At 43.7% G+C, this 27,167-nt stretch overlaps 1 protein-coding gene across 3 annotated transcripts in view; it reads right to left on the reverse strand.

Moving 5' to 3' along the window:
* The window catches only part of LOC138797363 (solute carrier family 2, facilitated glucose transporter member 9-like), a 70,602-nt gene extending 45,286 nt beyond the window's left edge, over positions 1–25,316 (reverse strand). For 2 of the 3 annotated variants that reach the window (XM_069977411.1, XM_069977409.1), the window contains exons 1-4: positions 25,232–25,316; positions 23,664–23,738; positions 15,649–15,708; positions 12,123–12,221 (exon numbers count right to left, since the gene is read on the reverse strand). In XM_069977411.1, coding sequence (XP_069833512.1) covers positions 12,123–12,221; positions 15,649–15,690 — 141 coding nt within the window. In that variant the 5' untranslated portion in view covers positions 15,691–15,708; positions 23,664–23,738; positions 25,232–25,316. Of the gene's footprint in view, positions 1–12,122; positions 12,222–15,648; positions 15,709–23,251; positions 23,315–23,663; positions 23,739–25,231 lie in introns of all 3 variants that reach the window. The other variant, XM_069977410.1, reaches the window with a different exon arrangement.
* Between the last annotated feature and the right edge of the window lie 1,851 nt (positions 25,317–27,167).

Genomic DNA, 27,167 nt, shown 5'->3' on the forward strand with positions numbered 1-27,167 from the left:
GGGGAGAGGACTGGTGTGGGGTTTGTATACAGGGGGAGAGGACTGGTGTGGGGTCTGTATACAGGGGGAGAGGACTGGTGTGTGTGGGGTCTGTATACAGGGGAGAGGACTGGTGTGTGTGGGGGTCAGTATACAGGGGAGAGGACTGCTGTGTATGTAGGGTCTGTATACAGGGGAGAGGACTGGTGTGTGGGGTCTGTATACAGGGGAGAGGACTGCTGTGTGTAGGATCAGTATACAGGGGGAGAGGACTGGTGTGTGTGGGGTCTGTATACAGGGGAGAGGACTGGTGTGTGGGGGGTCTGTATACAGGGGGAGAGGACAGGCGTGTGTGGGGTCTGTATACAGGGGAGAGGACTGCTGTGTGGGGGGTCTATATACAGGGGGAGAGGACTGGTGTGTGGGGTCTGTATACAGGGGAGAGGACTGGTGTGTGGGGTCTGTATACAGGGGAGAGGACTGGTGTGTGGGGTCTGTATACAGGGGAAAGGACTGGTGGTGGGGGGTCTGTATACAGGAGGAGAGGACTGGTGTGTGGTCTGTATACAGGGGTGAGGACTGGTGTGTGGGGGTCTGTATACAGGGGGAGAGGACTGGTGTGTGTGGGGTCTGTATACAGGGGAGAGGACTGGTGTGAGGGGTTTGTATACAGGGGAGAGGACTGGTGTGTGGGGGGTCTATATACAGGGGGAGAGGACTGGTGGTGGGGGGTCTATATACAGGGGAAAGGACTGGTGGTGGGGTCTGTATACAGGAGGAGAGGACTGGTGTGTGGGGTCTGTATACAGAAGGAGAGGACTGGTGTGTGGTCTGTATACAGGGGTGAGGACTGGTGTGTGGGGGTCTGTATACAGGGGGAGAGGACTGGTGTGTGGGGGTGTCTGTATACAGGGGAGAGGACTGGTGTGTGGGGGTGTCTGTATACAGGGGATAGGACTGGTGTGTGGGGGTGTCTGTATACAGGGGATAGGACTGGTGTGTGGGGGTGTCTGTATACAGGGGATAGGACTGGTGTGTGGGGGTGTCTGTATACAGGGGATAGGACTGGTGTGTGAGGGTCTGTATACAGGGGAGAGGACTGGTGTGTGGGGGGTCTGTATACAGGGGGTGAGGACAGGCGTGTGTGGGGTCTGTATACAGGGGAGAGGACTGGTGTGTGTGTGGGGGGGGTATCTGTATACAGGGGGAGAGGACTGGTGTGGGGTCTGTATACAGGGGGAGAGGACTGGTGTGTGGGGGGTCTATATACAGGGGGAGAGGACTGGTGTGTGGGGTCTGCATACAGGGGAGAGGACTGGTGGTGGGGGGTCTATATACAGGGGAAAGGACTGGTGGTGGGGGGTCTGTATACAGGGGAAAGGACTGGTGGTGGGGGGTCTGTATACAGGGGAGAGGACTGGTGTGTGTGGGGTCTGTATACAGGGGCAGAGGACTGGTGTGGGGGGTCTGTATACAGGGGCAGAGGACTGCTGTGGGGGGTCTATACAGGGGAGAGGACTGGTATGTGGGGTCTGTATACAGGGGGAGAGAACCCCTGTACACAGACACTCCACACTGGTCCCCTCTCCCCCTGTATACAGACCCCACACACTAGTCCTCTCCCCCGTATACAGACCCCCCCACACACACCAGTCCTCTCCCCTGTATACAGACCCCACACACCAGTCCTCTCCCCTGTATACAGACCCCACACATCAGTCCTCTCCCCCTGTATACAGACCCCACACACCAGTCCTCTCCCCCTGTATACAGACCCCCCCACACACCAGTCCTCTCCCCCTGTATACAGACACCCCCACACCAGTCCTCTCCCCCTGTATACAGACCCCCCCCACACCAGTCCTCTCCCCCTGTATACAGACCCCACACCAGTCCTCTCCCCCTGTATACAGACCCCACACACCAGTCCTCTCCCCCTGTATACAGACCCCACACACCAGTCCTCTCCCCCTGTATACAGACCCCACACACCAGTCCTCTCCCCCTGTATACAGACCCCACACACCAGTCCTCTCCCCCTGTATACAGACCCCACACACCAGTCCTCTCCCCCTGTATACAGACCCCCCACACCAGTGCTCTCCCCCTGTATACAGACCCCCCACACCAGTCCTCTCCCCCTGTATACAGACCCCCCACACCAGTCCTCTCCCCCTGTATACAGACCCCACACCAGTCCTCTCCCCTGTATACAGACCCCACACACCAGTCCTCTCCCCTGTATACAGACCCCACACACACCAGTCCTCTCCCCCTGTATACAGACCCCACACACCAGTCCTCTCCCCCTGTATACAGACCCCACACACCAGTCCTCTCCCCCTGTATACAGACCCCACACACCAGTCCTCTCCCCCTGTATACAGACCCCACACACACCAGTCCTCTCCCCCTGTATACAGACCCCCCACACACCAGTCCTCTCCCCCTGTATACAGACCCCACACACACGCCTGTACTCTCCCCTGTATACAGACCCCACACACACGCCTGTACTCTCCCCTGTATACAGACCCCCCACACCAGTCCTCTCCCCCTGTATACAGACCCCCCACACCAGTCCTCTGCCCCTGTATACAGACCCCACACACACGCCTGTACTCTCCCCTGTATACAGACCCCACACACCAGTCCTCTCCCCTGTATACAGACCCCACACACCAGTCCTCTGCCCCTGTATACAGACCCCACACACACCAGTCCTCTCCTCCTGTATACAGACCACACACACCAGTCCTCTCCCCTGTATGCAGACCCCACACACCAGTCCTCTCCCCTGTATACAGACCCCACACACCAGTCCTCTCCCCTGTATACAGACCCCACACACCAGTCCTCTCCCCTGTATACCCCTCCATGCTACTATGGATATTGCAGCTTCCTTCACTCTGTTTCTGCACAGTGAATGGTGCAGCAGCTCACTACTTCCTACTTCCGGTCGAGGCCCCGCCCCTCCTGGTGACATCACACCTCAAAGGAGAGGATACACTCTAGCATCTACCAAGAAGATACAGGTGTGTGGGAAGGGGAGGACAATCAGGGATGCACAGTCTGGGAAGGAGGTACAGGGGGGGGTACAGGGTGACACTTGTCTGGGATGGGGGGGGAGACACACAAGAGAGTTGGGTCCAGTGTCTATTTAGGGGTCTGATCTGGTTGTACATTATTCCATACTTAACCCCTTAATAACTGCCCTATCCAAATATATACAGTGGTACCTTGGTTTAAGAGTAACTTGGTTTAAGAGCGTTTTGGTTTAAGAGCTCACAGTTTTTCAAAATTTTGACTTGGTTTAAGAGCATTGCTTTGGTTTAAGAGCTCCCTGTACTGGGTGGGAGGGCGAGTGGGGGAGGGGCATGGTCTGCATAGCTGGGTCTACAGCCCTGTACGCTGACCCAGGAAGTCTCCCTCACCTTCCAAATCATAGCAGATCCACTTCAGGCTGGGTCTTGCATCAAAGGACAGGACTGTGGAGGTAATCTCTCCATAGCTGTAACCCTTCTCTCCCCGGACAGAGAGTGCTGCATGTATGTGCCCACATCTGTCCTGCTCATTCCTTCATGCTCCCTGCAGTCTCTGTGAGCTCTTGTGTTTCCCATCCTCTCCATTCCTGTACAGTAACTTATAATATCACATATTCTGCTGTTTCTGAATGTTTGTTTCATCTGTTCTACAAGTTATTCATAATAATAAATCATTATTTTTGGGGTGTGGAACCAATTGTCTGCATTTCTATGATTTCTTATGGGAACATTTGCTTTGGTTTAAGAGTGGATTTGGATTACAAGCATGGCCCCGGAACAAATTATGCTCGTAATCCAAGGCACCACTGTATATCACATTTATATAAACCTTACCTACTTTCTGCAGGGGTAGGGAAGCTTGGCTCTTCAGCTGTTGCAGAACTACAACTCCCATCATGTCTGGACAGACAAAGTTTTAGCTTTGACTGTCCATGTATGATGGGAGTTGTAGTTTTACAACAGCTGGAGAGCCAAAGTTCCCTACGCCAATCTATAAAGCACCTGTATCTGTCATTTTTCTAAATTATTTCTATTTTGAGGAATCTTGGGAAATCCTAGGTTCTATAGAACTCAAACATTCACGAACCTGCTGCATTAGATAGCGGATGCCTTCCTGGTCCGTGGGGAAGGAGGAGACTGCCCGGGTACCTAGGCTGAATCCCGGAATTCCAGTCGGCACCCGGGCAGTCTCCTCCTTCCCCACGGACTGGGAAGGCATCAGCAATCTAATGCGGCAGGTTTGTGAATGTTCAAGTTCAATTGAACCTAGGATTTCGTACCTGTGCATTAGGAGATGGCACCATAGAATTACATTACACTGGTTGTCACACTGGATATAGATCAGGAAGCTTCGCCTCCTAATTCACAGGTACAGACAGCAGGGAGCGGAGACAAGGGCGCCTCCACAGGTACAGACAGCAGGGAGCGGAGACAAGGGCGCCTCCACAGGTACAGACAGCAGGGAGCGGAGACAACGGCGCCTCCTCAGGTACAGATAGCAGGGAGCGGAGACAACGGCACCTCCTCAGGTACAGACAGCAGGGAGCAGAGACAACAGAGCCTCCTCAGGTACAGACAGCAGGGAGCGGAGGCAACGGCCCCTCCGTTAAGGTACATAGGGACCAAATTTTAAATTGGAACATTCCAGGTACACAGTAAATATGACATTATGTATCCCATATTGTGAACACCACACTAGTGCTGCCAGTAGAGATGACCGAATCGCTCAACTAAACAATCGGTCATCTACATTTCATAAAGGTTACAAACACACTTGGTGTATCCGCAGCGGAACTCGCTGCATATCCTGGCCCTATACTTTCAATGGCAGACAAACACGCAGCAGGGATGTACATCCCTGCTGCAAGTTTTTCCGCAGCCCACCCCTTTAACCCGCCTGCTGCCGGAGACTATACATTACCGGGTCCTCGATCCTGCTTGCTTCGGCGGTTCCTGGCACATCCCACTCGGCCAATCAGTGCGCTGTCCTGCCGCAGTGCACTGATTGGCCGAGCGGGACGTGAAGACCCCGGGAACCGCAGTAAGCAGGAGCGGGGACACGGTAATGTATAGTCGCCGGCAGGTTAACGGGGCGGGCTGCGAGTTTGTCTGCTATTGAGTAAACAGGGATGGGAGTTTTGCTGTGAGAAACTCGCTGTGGATACGCCAAGTGTGTTTGTATCCTAAATATATATATATGTATATATACACATACATGGGCCCCCATATGCTTACTGCGCATACGGGGGGGGGGGGGGCAAATTGAATCTTTGCCCCGGGTGCAGGAGAGCCTAGCTACACCTCTGCTCTAAAGGTTAAAGGTTTCGATCGTTTCTTTACCTTCTTTCCTCCAGACTATACAGATTCAAATCCTTAAGCCTTTCCTGATATGTTTTATGCCTGACACCCTCCACCATTTTTGTAGCCCGTCTTTGGGCCTGTTCTGTTTTATGAATATGCATAAATAAAGCAATGTGTGAACATACCCATGGAGTTTGTAGCTAAGGGGGCAATTACCTTTTCCTATAAAGCCAGGTATAATGGGCTGAGTTCTGTTCCGAGTTCTGATAATGTGAATGCGACTGCAAATAAAAGTGAAAAGTGTCCAAAAAAAAAATAAAAATCAGACCTGCAAAACATCCTCAGTCCTAGTGAAAATGGTTAAATAGTTCTTCAATGTAAATACTGAATCAAATCACAGGTCATGCGACATCAGAGCTGGCAGCAAACACAGGCTTAAAGGGAACCTGTCACCCCCCGTGCCGGGGTGACAGGCTCCCGACCCCCCGTTAGAGCCCCCTATACTCACCTAATGCCGCCGGGTCCCGCTTCTGGAGGTGGTCGGGTGACGGAGATCTCAGCCGCTGCAGCCCGTCGCGCGCGCTGAGAGATGAGTCCAACACCCATAGAGAATGACAGGAGAGTCCAGCGCTCCGTCATTCTCTATGAGCGTATTCTCTATGAGTATAAGGGGCTCTAACAGGGGGTCGGGGCCTGTCACCCCCCGTTCCCTTTAAACAGAGTGTGTGTTATAGAGGGTATTATCTTGCTCTAAAAGCATATGGATTGTAAAAGTACAATGGTCTGGTGACTCAACCAGTCACACCCAAGTTGTTAAACATAATTTGTGAAAATAAAAAAATAAACAAAAGATTTCTAAATGAACTATATACGGTTTCACAATGGCATACTAAGCACACTATCGATCCGCTGATATAAAATGTTTGAAATAATAAGAAAGTATGAGCACCGTGCAAGACTTAACAAATGCTGCAATGAAGGATGCATGTAGTAAAGTTCTATTCAATATTTATTATATCTGCAGAATAAAAAAAATATATATATAGCGTCATACATAGACGGGGAAGGACACAAATTGAATTCTATCTATCTATCTATCTATTAGCAAATACTCTGCAGCACTCCAAAGTTGCGTGAAAAACGTGAAGAAATTTATTCCATAAACAAAATTCACAGCAGACAAGGTGAAAAGGAACGTTTTGGCGTACCTTACGCCATTTTCAAGTGCAATAGTGATACAAACAATCATGTGTTATATACAGGTGGGTAATCGCTTTAAAAGCCGTGATAGGTGCTTAGATCTGTCAATCAGGGAAAGTTGAAACTTCCCCTTACCCCAATCTTATTGGTGCTCATAAGTGTCCATCAACTTTTCTGAGCCAATACGGCATTCCGTGATGTGAAGGCATTTGCTGGAAAAGTGTCTCAATAATTAAAAAGTGCTAATGCATACAAATTGGGAAAAGATACATTTTACTTGAATAGGACATATTGGCATATAATGATCATAATCACACGGAGGCATCACCCAGTAGAAGTCATCCGTTCAAGCCGTGGGCAAAAGATCAAGGTTCACGATCTAGGCGTATCTGGGTCTTTACTAGGAGGCTGCCTCCTCCTGGAGTCACTGATGATCCTCCTCCTGACGGACGAGAGATCTCCAGCTGGAGAACTGCCCACCTGCCGAGTGGAACACACCCGCCGGTAGCCGGAACCGCCTCCTGAGGTATGGCCGTCACTCCGTTCAAAACCGCATCATGATCGCCAGGTATGAATGACCACCAGGTCACGAGAAGCAAGAGACTTAAATTTATTAGCGTACTTGGGCTTGGGCATGTGGATAAGTATGGGGTTGGATAAGAAATTCAAACATAATATTCATATAACAAGTAATATGATACATACAATTTTAGATTGTTTGTACACTTAACACCCCATTTATCTAAGGGATTGCGGAGAGAGCCCTGTGAGGAAATCCAAGGCATGTGTCCCTATCTGAACATAGAATTATTAATTTTGTATTCCACATTAAGTCCCAATGGTGACAATGATTGGAACTCGTGGATCCAAAACAATTCCCTACAAAGTAGTAGCATTTTTCTGTCACCCCCCCCCCCTTGGGTTGCATGACTCGATCAATGACCATAAATCGCAGGTCTTTTTCACTGTGACCAGCCTCAGAAAAAGGACATGAGACCGGTAAATCCATTTTTCGCTTTCTTATACTATAGCGGTGTTGGCCAATGCGTGTTTTTACATCTAATGTGGTTTCACCCACATACACTCGGTTGCATGGGCATAACACAACATAAATGACCCAGTCAGAGTTACATGTAAAGTATTGATGTATTTTATATTCTTTAGATGTTATAGGATTTGTAAAGCTGTTTCCTTTAATCATATATTTACAGTTTACGCAAACTCGGCATGGGTAAGAGCCCTTACCCCCTGGTGTAAGAAGACGCTGTTCTGCTCCACTACTTCTATTTACATCGGTAAGTACTAGTTGATCTCGTATATTTTTAGTGCGTCTGTATGAGAATAGTGGAGGTGTTTGAAATTCAGCAATTGTAGGATGTTGTTGTTGTACCATATACCAATGTTTTAAAATAATCCTGTTGATGTCACTTGATACATGTGAGTATGTGCTAACAAACGGTATGCGATCTAAAGATGTTGGATTATTGTTTGGTGCAAGTAGTCTATCACGACTAATGTTTTTAACCCTCAATTTACATGTTTGTAACAGTCTCCTCGGGTAACCCCTTTCCCTAAATTTAGTAATCATTTCGTCCAGGGCATTGTCAAGATTATCACCATCCTCTATAATTCTTCTCGCCCGCAACATCTGGGAATACGGTAGGGATTTCAACATATTCCTCCGATGGCAGCTGTCAAAATGGACATAATTGTTACAATCAGTTTCTTTTACAAATAAATCAGTTGTTAATTTATTGCTGTTTATGGATACCCTCACATCCAAAAAATGGATGCTTTGGAGATCCATATGAGCCACAAATTTAATGGTCCCGTCAATAGTATTTAAGTGGTAAATGAATTCACATAGTGTGTTCATGCTGCCCGTCCACAGCATGAACACGTCGTCTATGAAGCGCCACCACGATAACACATTGGTAAAGTGGTGGGCCCCATAGATAGCCTTCTCTTCTAGCTGGGACATGACGATGTTGGCATACGTAGGTGCCACATTGGCCCCCATCGCCACGCCCCGCTGCTGTAAATACAACTGTCCGTCAAAGGAGAAATAGTTGTTAGTTAAAACTAACTCCAATAATCTCAATAGAAAGTCTTGTTCGCTGGCACTGTATTCTAAAGACGCTATCGCTTCCGTGATAGCCTGCATGCCTCTTTGGTGGTCTATAGATGGATATAGGCTAGCAACATCTAGTGTAACCAATATGGTGCCATCAGGTATGTGTAAATCAGCAATCTTAAGAAGAAAATCCGTAGTATCTTTTAGATAGGATTTGGCCCCTACCGCAAGGGGTCGCAAAACCTGATCCAAATAGATAGAAATATTCGAAAGGATCGAGCCCCTCCCAGACACAATGGGTCTGCCTGGGGGGCTCTTGATATCCTTATGAATCTTTGGGAGCAAGTAAAGCATCGGTAAAACGGGATGTGTCACTTTCAAAAAGTCAACAGTCTTCTCATCAATTATATTTAAGTTTACTGCTTCCTGTAATATGTGATCTATCTTTCTCTGTATGGAAAATTTTGGATCACTGATAAGTTGTTTATACACCGTAGTGTCATTTAACTGCCTATAGGCTTCTTGTAGATACATTTGTTTGTTCATGATGACAATGGCCCCTCCCTTGTCCGCGGGTTTGATAATTATATCTCTGCCGCGGGCAAGGGAGTGTATGGCTTGTAATTCACCAGTGGTTAAATTAGGGGTAATCACATCCCTATCACCCACCTTTTCTCTCAATTTGTTAATGTCTTGTCTCACCAAGTGTAAAAATGTTTCTACAGCAGATGATGACATTGGAGGCATGAAATCACTAGGACTCCTAAGTGAAAAATTATTAGCAGACAATTTAGGTGTAACAGATTGTTCACATGGAACGGGCACAGTTTGAAAATGTATTTTCAGATTTAACCTTCTAATGAACTGAATCAAATCCATATCCAACTCAAACCACTGTACTTTCTGACTAGCACAATAATTTAACCCTTTACATAACAATTTTTTCTCATATTCATTAAGGCAATAAGAGGATATATTTACCAAGTTACTGTTGCTCATTGTGGTTTCTTTTTGGAAACAGTCTTTGGGGTCGAGTTGCGATTCCCCCCTTGGTTCTTCTGTGACCTGGTTTTTCCTAGATCTGTTTCTTTTTCTGCCCCCTCGATGGGATCTTCCACGTCTCGGGGGCGCTGGGATAAAAAATTCTCAGAGATGGATGAAGGTCTGTTCACACTCTCCTTCCTCCTAGTCTTTTTTGCAGTCGATGGAGCAGTATTTTCTGACGCCCAAACATAAATACGACCAGTCTTGTAGTCCTGTAGATCACGATACCACTTGTGTCGTTTTTCCTCCTGAAGATCATGTTTAAATTTATCCAGGAATTGCTTTTGTCTATTGGTATATTGCACAAATTCTTCTGAAGTCATTAGAGTCTGTAAAGTATCTTCTGTCTATTATCTATCTATCTATCTTCTATTATCTATCTATCTGATCGCCACCCCCGCTGCCCCGATCGCCGCCGCTTTAATCGCCACCCCCGCCGCCGCTCCGATCGCCCACCCCCGCCGCCGCTCCGATCGCCCCCGCCGCCCCGGCCACGAGCATACGTTACCTGCTCCGTGTAGCAGGTATTCTAAATCCCCGGCTCCCCTCTTCAGTGTATTGATTGGCTGAAGAGGGGAGCCGGGAGTTTCAAATGTCTCCTCTTCAGCCAATCAGTGCTGCCGTACATTGATTGGCTGAAGAGGGGAGTTGGGAATTTCAAACGGCTCCTCTTCAGCCAAACATTGCTGCCGTGCATTGATTGGCTGAAGAGGGGAGCTGGGAATTTCAAACGGCTCCTCTTCATGCTCCTCGCGGCGTGGAGGGGGCGGGGGCGATCGCAGCGGTGCCGGCGGCAGGGGTGGCGATCAGAGCGGCGGCGGCGATTGGGGCGGCGGGGGTGGCGATCAGAGCGGTGGTGGCGATTGGGGCGGCGGGGGTGGCGATCAGAGCGGCGACGGCGATTGGGGCGGCGGGGGTGGCGATTGGAGCGGCGGGGGTGGTGATTGGAGCGGCGGAGGTGGTGATCGAGCCGGAGCAGGGGGCTGCGGATGAGCGGGGGGCCGGGCTGCGGATGAGCGGGGGGACGGGCTGCGGGTGGGCCGGGCTGCGGGCGGGCGATCTTAAAATGGTCGCAAAGTGATTTTTCCGTACGATATATCGTACCGTCTAAACGCTGATCGTTATGAAAAAAAAAATCTTTACTCCGACATCGTTAATCGTACGATCGGGCCAATTATCGTTTCATGTAAACGTAGCATAACATTCTGATTGATTGGTGAATACAAAATAATTAATTCAACACATCTATGTTTAGAAGTCACGAAGGATGCTCAAAGACCTCCCCAGTGATTTACATATATCAGGTGTTCAGAGGTCATCACGTGACCACATAGTAGAACTGTGTCCAAAAAGTGTCGGTGATTAAAAGTCCGCTTGAGAAATTATGTAGGCAAATAGCCAATAAGAATAAACAATATGGTAAATTCATTTCGATCATATCTCTGAGGATGAGGAAATACACCAAATACACGTCGGGAGTTAGTGCAGAGCAATAGGAAATCCGGTGTCAATCCAGCTTACAGATCATGTGACCTGCGGCACCCCGTCCAGCGCAGCCAGGCAACGTGGCGCTTTTAGCTCGCTCACCTGGGAAACTCACAACAGCTCTGGAACGCACAGAATACCGGAATTTGGCCACAGCAACAGTGTGAACTGATACCAAAGCGAGTCATCCACTTCATCCACCCCAAGGAGTAGTTCTGTGGCGCTCGCATTTAGCCAATCTCCGGAGGTCTCACCATTATACGGGATTCACACAGCGCGATTATGCCTACTTGCGTTTTGGACCTGGAGTGGTACTCCGCAGATTGGCTAAGTGCCAGCCAGAGGGTCTAGACCACGAAGCCGATATATAAAGCAAAGATTCCAGCAGCACTCCCAGAGGTAACTTCAAACGAGTAAGGATTTATTCCTTAGGTGAAGTACAAAGTGCAGCATAGCAATCAATAAGCAACGTTTCAGCCGTTTTTAGCCATTTCAGCTGCCGACGTTTCAGCTTGAAAATGGCTATGTGAGACGGCTGAAATGTCGCTTATTGATAGCTGTGCTGCACTTTGTCCTTCACCTATGGAATAAATCTGGGAGTGCTGCTGGAATCTTTGCTCTATCTATCTATCTATCTATCTATCTATCTATCTATCTATCTATCTGCCTGATGCAAATGTTTTAGGCAAGTGTGGGGGAAATGCAGAAAAAGTAAGATGCTTTAAAAGTTTATTTCTATCAATTAACAAAATGCAAAGTAAATAATTGGAAGAAAAAATTAAAGGGGTACTCTAGTAGTTTTGTATTTCGTGGCTAAGCAGATGCTACAAGTACTAGAAGTCCCAAAATGCATCACTTTATCTCAGCTTTCCATAACATTTCTAACCCATTCAAAAATAACTATTTTACTGCTGTATTTTGCTTTTTTTATGCTTTGTGGGAACATATCCTTTATCTTATCATCAGAGTAGCTGTATAAAATTCCAAGTACTTACTGATGCAGGTGCATTCACCACAGATAGATTATAACCATACATGAAGGATGACCCCAAACCAGCAACAAGAGCCGCCATTATCAGCTTCCATGTGAACTCCTAGATACAAACAGAATGATTTAGTAAATGTCTCACACAGAAATAACAACTGTAATGTTACATGTTAAAGAGAACATATAAAGTCCTGTTGCCTCACAGAGGAGCCCCAGGACCTGACAGGTCATCATAATGCAGCTTCAATCATTGTCTCTGCCCCCTCCTTCCGCTAAGACCAACTTGACTGAAAGCCTGAGTGCAGGGGGAAGCTGCTATGTCCACATCTCTAATACCAATCACAGTACACACCGGTCACAGTTATGCAGCATCCCAACAAGTATGTTTGGTGGTATATATCCACTAGAGTTAAGGTCTGACGCATTAAAAATGCCCATCATATTCAGTTTATCTTGTGCAGGGTAGAGTTTCTAGCAGCAGCAGTTCAGTATGGAACATGACGGACAAGGCAGATGATGTGCAATGTGGCCATCTCTAGTAGCCAACTGGAAAGGATTTTGTAAAAAAAAACAAAAAAAAAAAAAAAAACAACACTTGGGACTTTATTTTCAAACAAAGTGAAAAGTCCCTCTGTGTCCTTTCATTCTTGTAGACCTAAGTCATCTATGCATTACATGGACAGCCATTAACATTCATCTGAATGGCTGCCTTATAATATTGTCTTACCTGCTGCTTTCACACATTGCTGTTTTTTTTTTTTGGAAAACTTACACTGCACTTTTTGTGCCAAAGTCAAATGTAGATTCAAATGGGATGGAAAATATAAAGGGAAGACTTGTACTTTTCACTCCTGTTAGATCCACTGTTGGCTTTGGAACAAAAACTGCAGTGACAGTTTAAAAAAAAATGCTATGTGTGATTCCAGCATTATATGGTTGAGTAGATGCGGCTTCAGAAATACCAAGTGGACTCACAGCCATCATGTCAACTGACTTTACTCCATAAAGGTTTGTATTGGTGAGGAATCTCTTTAAAGGGGTGTAATTATATATATATATATATATATATATATATATATATATATATATACACAGGGCCAGAAATATTTGGACAGTGACATAATTTTCGCGAGTTGGGCTCTGCATGCCACCGCATTGGATTTTAAATGAAACCTCTACAACAGAATTCAAGTGCAGATTGTAACGTTTAATTTGAAGGGTTGAACAAAAATATCTGATAGAAAATGTAGGAATTGTGCACATTTCTTTACTAACACTCCACATTTTAGGAGCTCAAAAGTAATTGGACAAACAAACATAACCCAAACAAAATATATATTTTTTAAATATTTTGTTGTGAATCCTTTGGAGGCAATCACTGCCTTAAGTCTGGAACCCATGGACATCACCAAACGCTGGGTTTCCTCCTTCTTAATGCTTTGCCAGGCCTTTACAGCCGCAGCTTGTTTGTGGGTCTTTCCATCTTAAGTCTGGATTTGAGCAAGTGAAATTCATGCTCAATTGGGTTAAGATCTGGTGACTTGGCCATTGCAGAATGTTCCACTTTTTTGCACTCATGAACTCCTGGGTAGCTTTGGCTGTATGCTTGGGGTCATTGTCCACCTGTACTATGAAGCGCTCAACTTTGCAGCATTTGGCTGAATCTTGGCTGAAAGTATATCCCGGTACACTTCAGAATTCATCCGGCTACTCTTGTCTGCTGTTATGTCATCAATAAACACAAGTGACCCAGTGCCATTGAAAGCCATGCATGCCCATGCCATCACGTTGCCTCCACCATGTTTTACAGAGGATGTGGTGTGCCTTGGATCATGTGCCGTTCCCTTTCCTCTCCAAACTTTTTTCTTCCCATCATTCTGGTACAGGTTGATCTTTGTCTCATCTGTCCATAGAATACTTTTCCAGAACTGAGCTGGCTTCTTGAGGTGTTTTTCAGCAAATTTAACTCTGGCCTGTCTATTTTTGGAATTGATGAATGGTTTACATCTAGATCTGAACCCTTTGTATTTACTTTCATGGAGTCTTCTCTTTACTGTTGACTTAGAGACAGATACACCTACTTCCCTGAGAGTGTTCTGGACTTCAGTTGATGTTGTGAATGGGTTCTTCTTCACCAAAGAAAGTATGCGGCGATCATCCACCACTGTTGTCTTCCGTGGACGCCTAGGCCTTTTTGAGTTCCCAAGCTCCCCAGTGAATTCCTTTTTTCTCAGAATGTACCCGACTGTTGATTTTGCTACTCCAAGCATGTCTGCTATCTCTGATGGATTTTTTCTTTTTTTTCAGCCTCAGGATGTTCTGCTTCACCTCAATTGAGAGTTCAAATGCAAAACCACACACCTGGAATCAACCCCAGACCTTTTAACTACTTCATTGATTACAGGTTAACGAGGGAGATGCCTTCAGAATTAATTGCAGCCCTTAGAGTCCATTGTCCAATTACTTTTGGTCCCTTGGAAAAGAGGAGGCTATGCATTACAGAGCTATGATTCCTAAACCCTTTCTCCGATTTGGATGTGGAAACTCTCATATTGCAGCTGGGAGTGTGCACTTTCAGCCCATATTATATATATACAATTGTATTTCTGAACATGTTTTTGTAAACAGCTAAAATAACAAAACTTGTGTCACTGTCCAAATATTTCTGGCCCTAACTGTGTATGTATATATATATATATATATATATATATATATATATATATATATATATATTTTTTTTTTTTTTTTTGTTCCTCTGTTTAACCAGATGATGTGCTCTCCCTGCTCTACTGATGACATTTGGAAAACACAGAAGCCAATCACTGAGTCTGTAGTTTCTTTGGAACTTCATCATCAGAGCAGGGGGAGCACATCATCATCAGGGTAAGTCAGCAGAAGGACAAGGGCCGTCCAGAACTGCACCACTGGACCAGGCAAGATGATTATTATGACCTATGTGGTTATTTTACACAAGCAGCACACATAAATTTGTTTTTAAAGTGTAGCTGTCATTTGCAAAAAAAGTTTTTACATACTGTATAAAGATATGTCAAAAGTTTTGATTGGTCCCGGTCTGAGTGTTTAGACCCGTACCGATTGGGAGACTGAGCAAGGAGAATACGGGGCTGCAGCTGTGTGAGAAAAAAAGCTCTATTATAAGCTCGACTTTTTTTTTTCTAACGCAGAGCTGGAGTGGGCCTAGCTGCAGCGTATCCTCTCCTGCTCATTCTCCTGACAGGTACACTTTAAAATAAATCTGAATATCCCTTTAATTATGACAAGGGATAATCCACTAGTTTTCAGATCCTTTGTTCTTTCATATACACCGTGCTTAGAAACCATGAAATGTTTCACCTGTTATTTCAAGAAACCTTGAGGGATGTTTTGCAAAACTGCAGGATGTTTGCTCATCTCACTACGTGTGAAAATGTGTGCTTTTAACCTTTCAGAATTCTCTTCTAAAAAGGATGAAGCTATTACAACTGACAGGGTAACTTATCCTCGGTTTTATTCTATAAGTTGTGATCGCTTACCTTTTCTGAGTTCTCCACTTCCACTTTTTTGGTTTTGCCCATTTTTCTGTTTCCTTTTTCCTATTGAAGTTAACAGAGATTTAAAAACAGTATATGAGATATATTTATAATCTAGATTATTGTATTATAATATAATTATGAATAGCAATGAGCTAATCGCTCATCTAAACAGATTGAATCGCTTTGTTTGATCAGCGCTCCGCCTGCCTGTCAGTGCTGCTCTGCTCCCTGCCGCTCCACCCCGGGTGTCGGGGAAAAGCTGGATCCAATCTTGGGAAACTGGGAGATGTTTCCCAGGATTGGATATAGCTTTTCCAATCAAAGTGATTCACTCCATTTAGATGAGTGATTTGCTCATCTCTAATTATAAATAATGCCAGTTTATAGTAGTATAAATACCCCTAAGCAGTAGTGATGAGCAAACATCCCAATGTTCGGATCCCAAACATGAACATAAAAAAACAAACAAACATGTAATCGGTTTGTGTTCGCCGAACATTAATGAACAAATAATAAACGTACAGTAAAAGCGTACGTTTTGGTCTACGCACATGCAAACAGGTTATCAGGTGCAAAGAGTAAATTACGCAGTTGCGTACATTGGCGAGTTTGAATATGCTTTAAAATGATCGTTATAAGCATTCCGATCATCAAACAATTTGTTTGTGATCAGCATACGAACATACGAACATTTACGGACATGTTCGCTCATCACTACTAAGCAGTGTAGATGAAACTATGGAGACAGTAGTTGTTAAGTTATAAAGGGTGCAGAATTAATAGTGGCATCCGAGTTTCGAAATAGGCCAGTGACTCTCTGCAGCATAAAAAGACACCAGTATTATAAATAGTCCATAGTAGGTGAAGCCCCTGTTAAAAAAATATGCACATGGGCCCAGGAGGCAGCAGCTCAGTCTTAGCCTGTGTTTAATCATTAGTCATCTAATTATGAAGTCAATATGGTTAATAGAATGATGGTACATTCAACACATTCACGTTTTTAATTACAATTAATGAGGACAAAACCAGCAATGAATCTGAGAAGAGAAACCTCAATCATACTTTTATGACCTGTCCTTTATTTATAATTTGTTCTTGACTTTGGCTTCAATAATTGCAATTAAAAACATGAGTGTATGAACACACACGGAATGAGGAATAATAACAATAATTAAATTATTATTATTATTGTTATTATTATTATTATTATTATTTATACCTTAGCTGTTAGATACCATTGCTGGAATACATGCAATAATAATTTGTAAACTGTTTATTTAGGTTTTTCTTAGTCTAATATTAGATGTTGCTTACAAATCAGAAACTAGACAATAATAGGGGACATCTGGAAGTGGGTAAATACTTTTCATTAATTACATTATCGTAATTAAATTATGTTTTTTTTTTGCAATTTTGACGATTTATACTTCTGGAATTTCCTTTTCCTTTTTGTTCCATGTCTTTGACCTTGATCCATTCAATCTTTTCTTCAGTTGATTGAACTCTGTACTATGCTATTTGTCCGACAGCAGCCTCAAAGTTTATTTTTAACTGGGGCTAAATACTGATTATTTGTCACATACGGCCTTTATTGTCAGCTACTCATGATGCTCAGTGTTGATTTAAAAGGAACCTATAATATGTCTTGTAGAGCCCCTATTCACATTAGACAATCAGAGGCCTCTGATCCTCTGTTTGCTTTCGAATGAGGTGTGGGAGAGCAGATCTCTGGTATAAAAACAGCCTAAAGAAAGAAGTTCAAAGAAGAGGACAGTACATTGGATAGGTTGGAGGTTTATACAGCATTGTAGAAATGGAGGTTTACCCCCTTGGGTTCCCTGTACTGTCTGTCCACAGGCCTCTGTTACATCGGACCAATTAGGATTGGCCACAAAAACTGCTAATGCTGGTATCAGGACATTGCTTCTGCCACACAAACCAGGTCCTGATGCCAAGCAGAAGCAGGATGGTGCGTGCTGCATCACCTACCATATACCATACCATAATTTACTATTGAGGTTTAAAGAGGATGAACCATCAGGTACATCCTCTTTAATATGACCCACGGATAGAACACTGTCACACGGAAGCCAGTGCCGCGGTCCGTTTTTTGAACCGCAGCTCGGTTCCCATGTACGGCGCCATTCTATCCATAGGTACCGGCTGGGGATGAAGCACAGGAGGAGGGCCGGCCTGCCCCCAGTGGGAGGAATCCCCGCCCCTCTATGACACGGCTACATTGATTCAATGGAGCCGCATCATGGAGGGGAGGGAATTTCCTCCCACTGGGCGCGGGTAGGCCCGCCTCCTTAGCTTCAGCCCCGGCCGGTACCAGTGGATAGAACGGCGTACACGGGACCGCGGCACTGGCTTCTCTATCCTATGAACACTGGGCAAACCAACATGGAAAGCTATATTGGCATGTTTGTTGAGAATACATTAAAATGTAACATCCAGTACCAGGAAGCTGCTGGCAAATTGAGAAAGGGATATATCCAAAGTAATATAGATAAAAATGATAACAACACAGTTCTATGTCCTTATGCTAATGAATATTAGCATGCTGCACAAAAAATTGTGAATCTCAATCCGACTGAAAGGGGGGCAAGTATTTACTAAACTGCTTGGACTACTGGGTTCAGAAAGATTATGATAATTGGGGATGCTTAGTTTGGAAAAGATACTTTGGGGAGACCTAATCATTATGTTTCAATTAAAAGGGTTGTCCAAAGATAAAACTAAACCTCCTCAAACTCTCCTTCCTCAATTCCCTTCTAGTGTTGATCGAACTGTTCGAGAAAAGTTAAGTTCGAGTCGAACATCTCGATTTTCTCAAACCAAAACAAACTTTTTACTGTTCGTTCAAGTTAGTGTTCGAGTTCAAGTTCGAGCGCCTTTTTGTCAGCCAATCAGTGCAGAGCACATAGAAGTGTCAGAAACATCATTGCTGAGGTGTATGGGTCTCATTGGCTGCTAAAATCACATGACCATCTCATATATATATCACTGTGATGTGCTCTGGACGCCATTTTCTGCTCACTCACTGTGCTGTACAGACTGCTCTCTGTCTGTCTGTCTGTCTGCTTGCATGCTGCTATTTAGCTTAGTTAGTTAGTTAGTTAGTTAGTTAGTTAGTGGGGTGTTTAGCAAGCTCAGGGACTTAGGGAGAAGCGTAGACTTAGATAGCGTTTGCCTCTCCATAGACAGCAATACTTGGGTTTGGTAAAGTTGGGTGACCTCCATTATTTTCTTATTCACACCCAGTGCTCAAAAGTCCATCTTTGTCAGTTTTTATTGCTAAATAATAGTATAAAAAAAGACGTCTTCCCATCTATCATACGCATCAATCAATCATACATAGGAGTTGCTTAGTTAAAACTTAATTTTTGTCAGTTTGGGGGGTAAAATACTGTTCAAATACACTGTGTGTTATTGTCATACAGATGTATATACCGTGTATTATTGTCATGTATCTATCTATCTATATTGTGCGTTTTTGTTATTTATATTTATATATATATATATATATATATATATATATATATATATATATATATATATCGTGTATTATTGTCATACAGATATATATCCAGGAATAGAGTTTTCTCTGTTGCTTAATCTTTCTCAATGGCAAAAAGGTGTAATTTTCACAGGGGTATCCCCCCAAAAATCATTTTGTGCATTAATAAATAGCCCATAGCTCTCCGTCTTTCCAATATCAAAGCTGGTTGTCCTCCATTATACTAAATACTATACAAGATGCTAGGAGAGCTGGGTGACTGCCATTATACTGACTACCATACAAGATGCTAGGAAAGCTGGGTGACCTCAATTATACTGACTACTATACAAGATGCTAGGAAAGCTGGGTGACCGCCATTGTACTGCCTTCTATACAAATAAAACCAAAAACGACCCTTTGCCAGAAATCAAAAAATTCTTTAGTCTACAAGGGACACCCAATAAATGCTCAAAACCATAATTTATTACATATATACCACCAAAGAACACTTCCTTCCCACATTTGAGCCCACTACAGATAAATTAATCATTAATAAAGTTTATTTGAAGCAATTGTTACAAACAGACACGATTTAAAAAAACTAAATTACATAATATGAACATACAAGGAGAAGGACTACAAAGAACCAACACTACAAACAAAGGGAAAGGGAAAGCCACACGGTTCATGCATGAAATAGTTGGAAAAAAGGCTAAAACATGTTTTGGCCAGTTAGTAGCGTGTATTACAAAGTGCAATAGTGCAGTATGCAATGGACAGACATAACAAAGGCAAAACATGTAAGAAAAATCAGAAAATTGACATAGTTCATACAGGGTTAATATACAAGATGCTAGCAAAGCTGGGTGACTGCCATTATACAAGATGCTAGGAGGCTGGGTGACCACCATTATAATGCCATTATACTGCCTACTATACAAGATGCTAGGAAAGCTGGGTGACACCCAGCTTTGCTAGCATCTTCTATAGTAGGCAGTATAATGGCGGTCACCCAGCTTTCCTAGCATCTTGTATAGTAGTCAGTATAATGGTGGTCACCTAGCTTTCCCAGCATCTTGTATAATGGCAGTCACTCAGCTTTGCTAGCATCTTGTATAGTAGGCAGTACAATGGCGGACTGCCATTATACAAGATTCTAGGAAAGCTGGGTGACCTCCATACACTGACTACTATACAAGATGCTAGCAAAGCTGGGTGACTGCCATTATACAAGATGCTAGGAAAGCTGTGTGACCGCCATTATACTGACTACTATACAAGATGCTAGGAAAGCTGGATGACCTCCATTATACTGACAAATATACAAGATGTTGGGAAAGCTGGGTGACCTCCATTATACTGCCTACTATGCAAGATGTTAGAAAAGCTGGGTTACCTCCATTATACAAGATACTAGGAAAGCTGAGACACCTCCGTTATACTTACTACTATACAACATGCTAGGAAAGCTGGGTGACATTCATTATACTGACTACTATACAACATGCTAGGAAAGCTGAGTGACCTACAACTGGCGTCACTGCCACCTCAACTCTGCTACGTCAATACTGCCTCAATTCTGCTACGTCACTGCCGTCTCAAATCTGCTACATCACTGCCGACTCAACTCAGCTATGTCACTACCTTACTACCTTAACTCTGCTACATCACTACTTTACTACTTCAACTCTGCTATGTCACTTTCTCAACTCTGCTACCTCAGTTATCCATTGAAAGGAATGAAGTATTGTTGTTCCATGTATCCAGTTTACTATTCTGGATTGTAATTCAAGCTTCTCCTCACCTGTATAGGTATAAAAATTTACCCGAACATCTCCCATTGACTTTAAAGGGGTTCGAGTTCGAGTCGAACCTAGAACCGAACATCACTACTGTTCGAGGTTCGACTCGATCTCAAACATTTTACTGTTTGATCATCACTATCCCCTACCCTTCTGACCATACCAAGTCTCATATGCCCTCAACCTTTTCCTGCTTGCAATAATATTCCAACCCTGCAAGACTACCCTTTCTGCTGTGCACTGACTGAGGAGGGTCGCCTTTTCAGGCAATGATTGGTTGAGTAGGTATTTCCTGCAGGATCAGCACATGATTGGAGGCAGGAAAAAAACAAGAACACCAGGGACCAGGAATGGCAGTGGCAGGGGATAAGAGCAGGTGAGCACAGATTATTTTTCTCTCTCTTATACCCGTTTGTTTTGTTTGTTTTTTTATTTGTCCCCACACAATCCCTCTAAGGAAGTTTTTCGTAGGGACCCATAGCCACACTGAAAGTGTGAGCTCTCTATCACTACAGTATTGATGCCTATTTAGATAGCCCATAGCAATCAGATTCCTGATGGAACCTACTTCTTTGTTCACCAAGCACATCATCTTACTTCTGTAGCTATAGTAGCTGGTGTAGCATTTCCCTGCTGCTCAGTTCCATTTAAAGTAAATGTACCTTCAGGTACATTTGCTTTAAGTGCTGCACATGAATAGAACCGCTGTGGCGTGGGGAAGCCAGTGGCGCAGTAATTTTTTTGATCTGCGACCCGGTTTCCACGCAGGGCACTGGTCTATTACCGGCCCAGGCTGAGACACTAGAGGTGGTCCAGCCTTCCCCCAGTGAGAGGAAACCTCCACCCCTCTATGATGCGGCTCCATCGATTCTAATAGAGCCGTGTCACAGGGGGGGGGGGGGGGTTGTCACACTGGAGATTGGCCCTGGCCGGTGCTTGGTAACAGACTAGCGCCATGAGTGGGAAACTGGGATGCAGATCAAAAAAAGGACCGTGGCACTGGCTTTCCCCCACCAGAGCTGTTCTATTCATGTGCAGCACTTAAAGTGAATGTACCGGAGGGTACATTCACTTTAAGCAAATGAAATTGAGCTGAGCTGCAATATCAAGCACAGCCACAATCAAAATTCACCTATATGCATAGTAAATAATAAAGGAGATCCAGCATTTGTTAAACATTGCAGAGCATTCCTCTTTCTCCGCATTCCCATCCCCATATTAGCTGCTATGCCTACTGCCCCGGTAATTACTGTACATCCATAAAATAAATATTTAAAAGGTCAAATATTCAGATTCATGTCATAATCTTTCTATACTTAGGACAGTTATGATACTATGTGTATTTAGAAGAACACTACAATCACCCCTTAAAATAACGGCTAAACCTTAAAGTAAAACTGCATCTTTTGGTGTTGTCTTTAGGTGCAACCTAACAAATATAGGAAGAACATACAAACTCCATGCAGATGTTCTCCTTCAAATTCAAAGCCAGAACCTTAGTCCTGCCAGGCAACAATGCAAGCCAGTGAGCCCCAAATGGGTACACTGTGCCATGAATGCTATATTCTGCATATTTACAAGCAGCAGAATAAAGTCACATACATGTGAATGGGGCTGTTTCGCCAGCAAGTGTACACCCAGTCATCGACACTACTGCAACAAGAACTGGTTCACCAAAATACCACTGGATCCTCTTTCTATTGGGTACAGTAATGGGCACCTAATGCAAAAGGTCCATCAGAAGACAACACCATTTAGGTCTGACTTTGAAGGCAATCACTTGTGACTATGGCTGTTTTCTTGAAGGTTAACTAAAGCCCCCTATTACATAGAGCGACGAGAGGGAGAAAGCGTTCACCGACCTGTCAGGTTAGCGCTCACTTGCTCCATGTTCCTCGCTCGCTGCTGGGGCTATTACAGGCGCCAGCAGCGAGCGGGTAAGAGCTGGGGAGGCGTGGGGAGATGTGTGTGTGTGTGGGGGGGGGCTGCCCAGGAGATCGTCAGATCATCTGGGCAGCTCATAGAAGGTTGCAGCGGTCTGCTGCCACCGCTTCTATAACTTGGGGCAACGGCAGCATATCACTGCCGTTGCGATCGTTTATCTTTCAACATGTTGAAAGACAACCATCAGCCGACATGCACGACATGTGTCTTCTATTACACAAGGTGATTATCGGCTGAATATGGCCAAAAATTGCTTAGTGTAACAGGGCCTTAACAAATAATATATAAAACTGTATTTATAATTTGTTCAATGATATTTATTCAGATTACAGTGCAATTATAAATGGGTGTGCACCTTCTGTATAGATAGACCTCAGAATCATTCTCTTGGGTGGGTCCAAAGACCCTCAGTCCAACCCTAGGTATATCATAAATATTTATAATTAAAAATAATAATAATAAACAGCAGCTTGTTGACAATTTTGTTGACAAAATTGAAAAATTCATGAAAAACACAGAAAATGTGATCATTACATGTTCTAAGGAAACCAGGTTACCCAATTCACTGACTACAGAGTTCATCAAAGAAGGAATCTCATTACAGCACGAGCACAAGTCATTGACTCAAATTCATATTCTACCATGACAAAAGACATAAAAACAATAAATGCACAATATAGGAGAATGCCTTCCATATATAAATCCAATCAGTATAGAATTATAAACAGTGACAGCTAGGAATCTCTATGAATACACATGCCACCTACCTGCTGGATGTCTCCCTTTTCTCGTGTCAATGTACAATGTCCTCCAGTTGGGTTCCAATGCTATTAAATAAACTTCTAAGAAAGACCAAAACAAGACTGCTCATTAATCATTGAACACATCTCTCTTTATTGGCTTTAATTTTACTAAATGATTTTTATAACTATAAATCATTAACAATAATCAATGTAAAGCAATCGGGTTCATAAGCAATTACCCGAAGAACAGTTATGTAATGATCTTGGTTAAGTTAATCTCATGTGGACAGTCACCATGATTTACTGATTTTTATATATACATTTGAGAACTGCTGTCTCATTGTCTTGGGTGTCATTGTACTCTAAATGGCCATAAGACATCCCTTTCTTGTGTTTTTCTCGAATGTCTCAGTATTGTCCACTTCTATCCTCTGTTACAACTTGGTCATAGACATGTTGTAAAGCAGTGGTGGGAAACCGGAAGCCCACGGGCTGCATCTGGCCCCCAAAATTTTTTGTTGCAGCCCTCCTGTATATAGAGTATAGAATGCAGTGGCTGCCATACACAGGAGGGTGTTGTGAGTGCTGTCTCCTCTAAGCCAATGCGCTACATGTCTTCTTTCTCCCGCAGGCCACGCACAATGACGTCATTTCATTATGAGCCGCCAGTAAAAGAAGACCTGCACTGCTTCGATAAAGACTACAGGAGAGAAAAGAGGAGCTGGCCAGCACTGGAGCAGAGGAAGGTGAGGAGGGGGGTTAACTACAATACTTGGGGTATCATTGGAAAATAACTACAATATCAGTGGCATCATGGGGGTTTAACTAAAATACTAAGGGCATGGGGGGAGGGGGGGTTGCAATACTTTGCCTTGCCAACCCAAACTACACCACTGCTGTGCACACAGTATAACATTGAAGGCAGGGGCTGTGTAGTTATATGACCCTGAAATGATTTTATAAATGCACAAATGGCCCTCAATAGGAAAAAGGTTCCCCACCCGTGTCTTAAAGGAGAAGTCCACCCAAACTGATTATTACACTGTGGGAAGGCGGTGGGAGAACATAATAAAGAACCTATACTTACCGGTCCCATGCCCTCGCAGCGCCGCATAATCTGTCTTACGGACCCCACCTTATATCATCCTCTCTACTTTCCTTGGCACGTCATGACCTGGAGGAAGAGGGTAGGAAAGCATGTCCTGCCTCAGTTACTGACTGGCAGAGGAGGGCATCCGTCAGTCAGGTTGTAACGTAGCAGGGGAGAGATACGGAGAATCCCAGCGGGGGTTCAGGAGAGGGACACGTTGAGTTCTTAGTTCACGTTAGTATTAGTTCTTTATTATGTTACCCCTATCCCCTGCCAGTAATGAATATTTTCTATTGCCTTTGACCTCTCCTTTAAAGAGACAACCTTTTTCTGAAACATGTTAACTAGGAGTAGTGATCAGTTTAATGGCTTTCTCTTAGCTAGTCATAAACATTCCCTCACTTAATGGAAGTTGGTAGTGAGCAAATGAGAACTTTGCATAGTAAAAACAATGTGAAACTTAGATTTGCAGTTCTCTCTGTAATAAAAATGTAATACTTACAGTAATACTTGAGTTTAACTGCATATGGATTTATATTGATCATATTCCAGTTATTGTAATCTGTAGACATTTGTAAGTGTTGAGCTCCCCCTATTGGCAGCAATAAGAAAACAGAAATTTGACCTTCTGAATGAAAGCAATAGGAGATCATTTCAATGCTGGTCTCCGAACATCAAAATATAGCAAAAGCACTGCGGTGACCTTCCACTATTGTAAATACACCACGTCCATGGGTAGGAATTTTTACAGTTCAATCATTGATATTCGTATTGATATTCAACTGTGAATGTGCTTTTTTATTAAAATGTTAGGCCAGCTCATATATTTCTTACCTCTTATCTTCTAAAAGGAAGTCATAAGAAAAGGATTTCCTATCTAATCTAAGGATCTGTTTAAAGTGAAATATGGTGCGGGTAAAACGGAGTTATTTACTGAATATGTAGTCACTCTATAAAAGTCACAAAAATTTTGTCTGTTATACACTATAGTCAATAAAGTGGAGACGAAATAATAGATAATATTGAAATAGCAGAGAATCAGTTGGATAAAGATAGGGTCCGTGATAGAGAATACTGCTAAAGAACGTGACAAAAATGCTGCTTTATTTTATTACTATAGTAATATGAAAAACAGAAAGCGGTGAACTGTGCACTAAAACTATGCTAACCTTATAAAGGTAACTGCAAGTGATAACTGTAGAGTAGATTGAGTTGAAGATGCTGCTAATGACTAATGTAGTGAGACATATTGTATGTGTAACCAGGACCAGGTAGGGTGAGTGTAGGTGTGCATTGGGGGTTGGGGGTAACTAAATTAAATGCAGTTTTCTATAGTCTTTGAGGTTTTTTCTAAGGGACCAAGTTATTGACTATTAGTGGATTGTTCAAGAGACATAATTCTCCATGATAAAGTAAAGAATGCAAGGCATCTGTTTTGCCTAAAATGGATAAGAAAAGATTAATTTTAGGAAGGAAACCTACAGGAGTGTTAGCGGGCACAGCAAGCCGTGGTCAGGTGTTGTGTGTGCAGCAGGATAGCTGTAGAAGCACCACTAGGGCCCTTGTCACGTAGCCAAGAGCGGGACCAACACAGGCAAAATGACTCAGGTACCCCCTTATTGTGCCTACATCTATTTTCTAAATTATTCAGATTCTCAGCCAGGACTTTAAATACTGTAGGTCATCTACACGGGATTACAACAAAGATACTTCAGTTTTATCAACCTTAAGCTCTATGAGCCAGGCTGTTTTCAAATCAGAGGCCATGATATTTTTAGTAAGAAAAAGGGCTAGTAAAGCTTGGAGCTCTGGATGACCTTTCAGAGTATTCACAGCTTCCTCCAGTGAAGGTAGTGACGTGTCTATTAGAAAAAAAGAATAGAGTTCCAATGGCTCTCTAAGAATTAAGGGTCTACAGCTTGCAGAGGAGTTTTATTTATTATTATTTTTTAGAACCTTAAAAAATTAGAAAATTAATAATAAAAATAAATATAAAAAGTGTCCATAGACAACCCCTTTAGGAAATACTCATGAGGTCCTGATACCCCACCACTGCCAACTGCCATACAACAGCTCTTGTTCCACTCCACTCACAGCTGCTCCCTGGCAGAATATGTGCAGTGTCCTGGTACCTGTTTCCCTGCTATTTTATGTATAAAGATGTTTTTTGGCTGAGGAATACTTTGCTTAGGACATTCAACTGTGTTTGGGTATTGTATGTTCTTTGTATGTACTGATGGAGATCAATTTAAAAAAAGAGAAGAAAAAACAAGACGTCTGTAAATGGATCTACACCATTTCCATTGGGCATCTCCGCTGTTTTTGATCAAGTGTCTTTTTTATGTGCTATTGACCATTTCTTTTGTGTAGGTTACCTCCTTAACAATATAATTTTATTGGTTTGAATTAAAAGCTATGTTTTAGGCCATGCACCCAGC

The sequence above is a fragment of the Dendropsophus ebraccatus genome, chromosome 7 (genome assembly GCF_027789765.1).
Source record: "Dendropsophus ebraccatus isolate aDenEbr1 chromosome 7, aDenEbr1.pat, whole genome shotgun sequence".
Taxonomy (NCBI): Eukaryota; Metazoa; Chordata; class Amphibia; order Anura; family Hylidae; genus Dendropsophus; species Dendropsophus ebraccatus.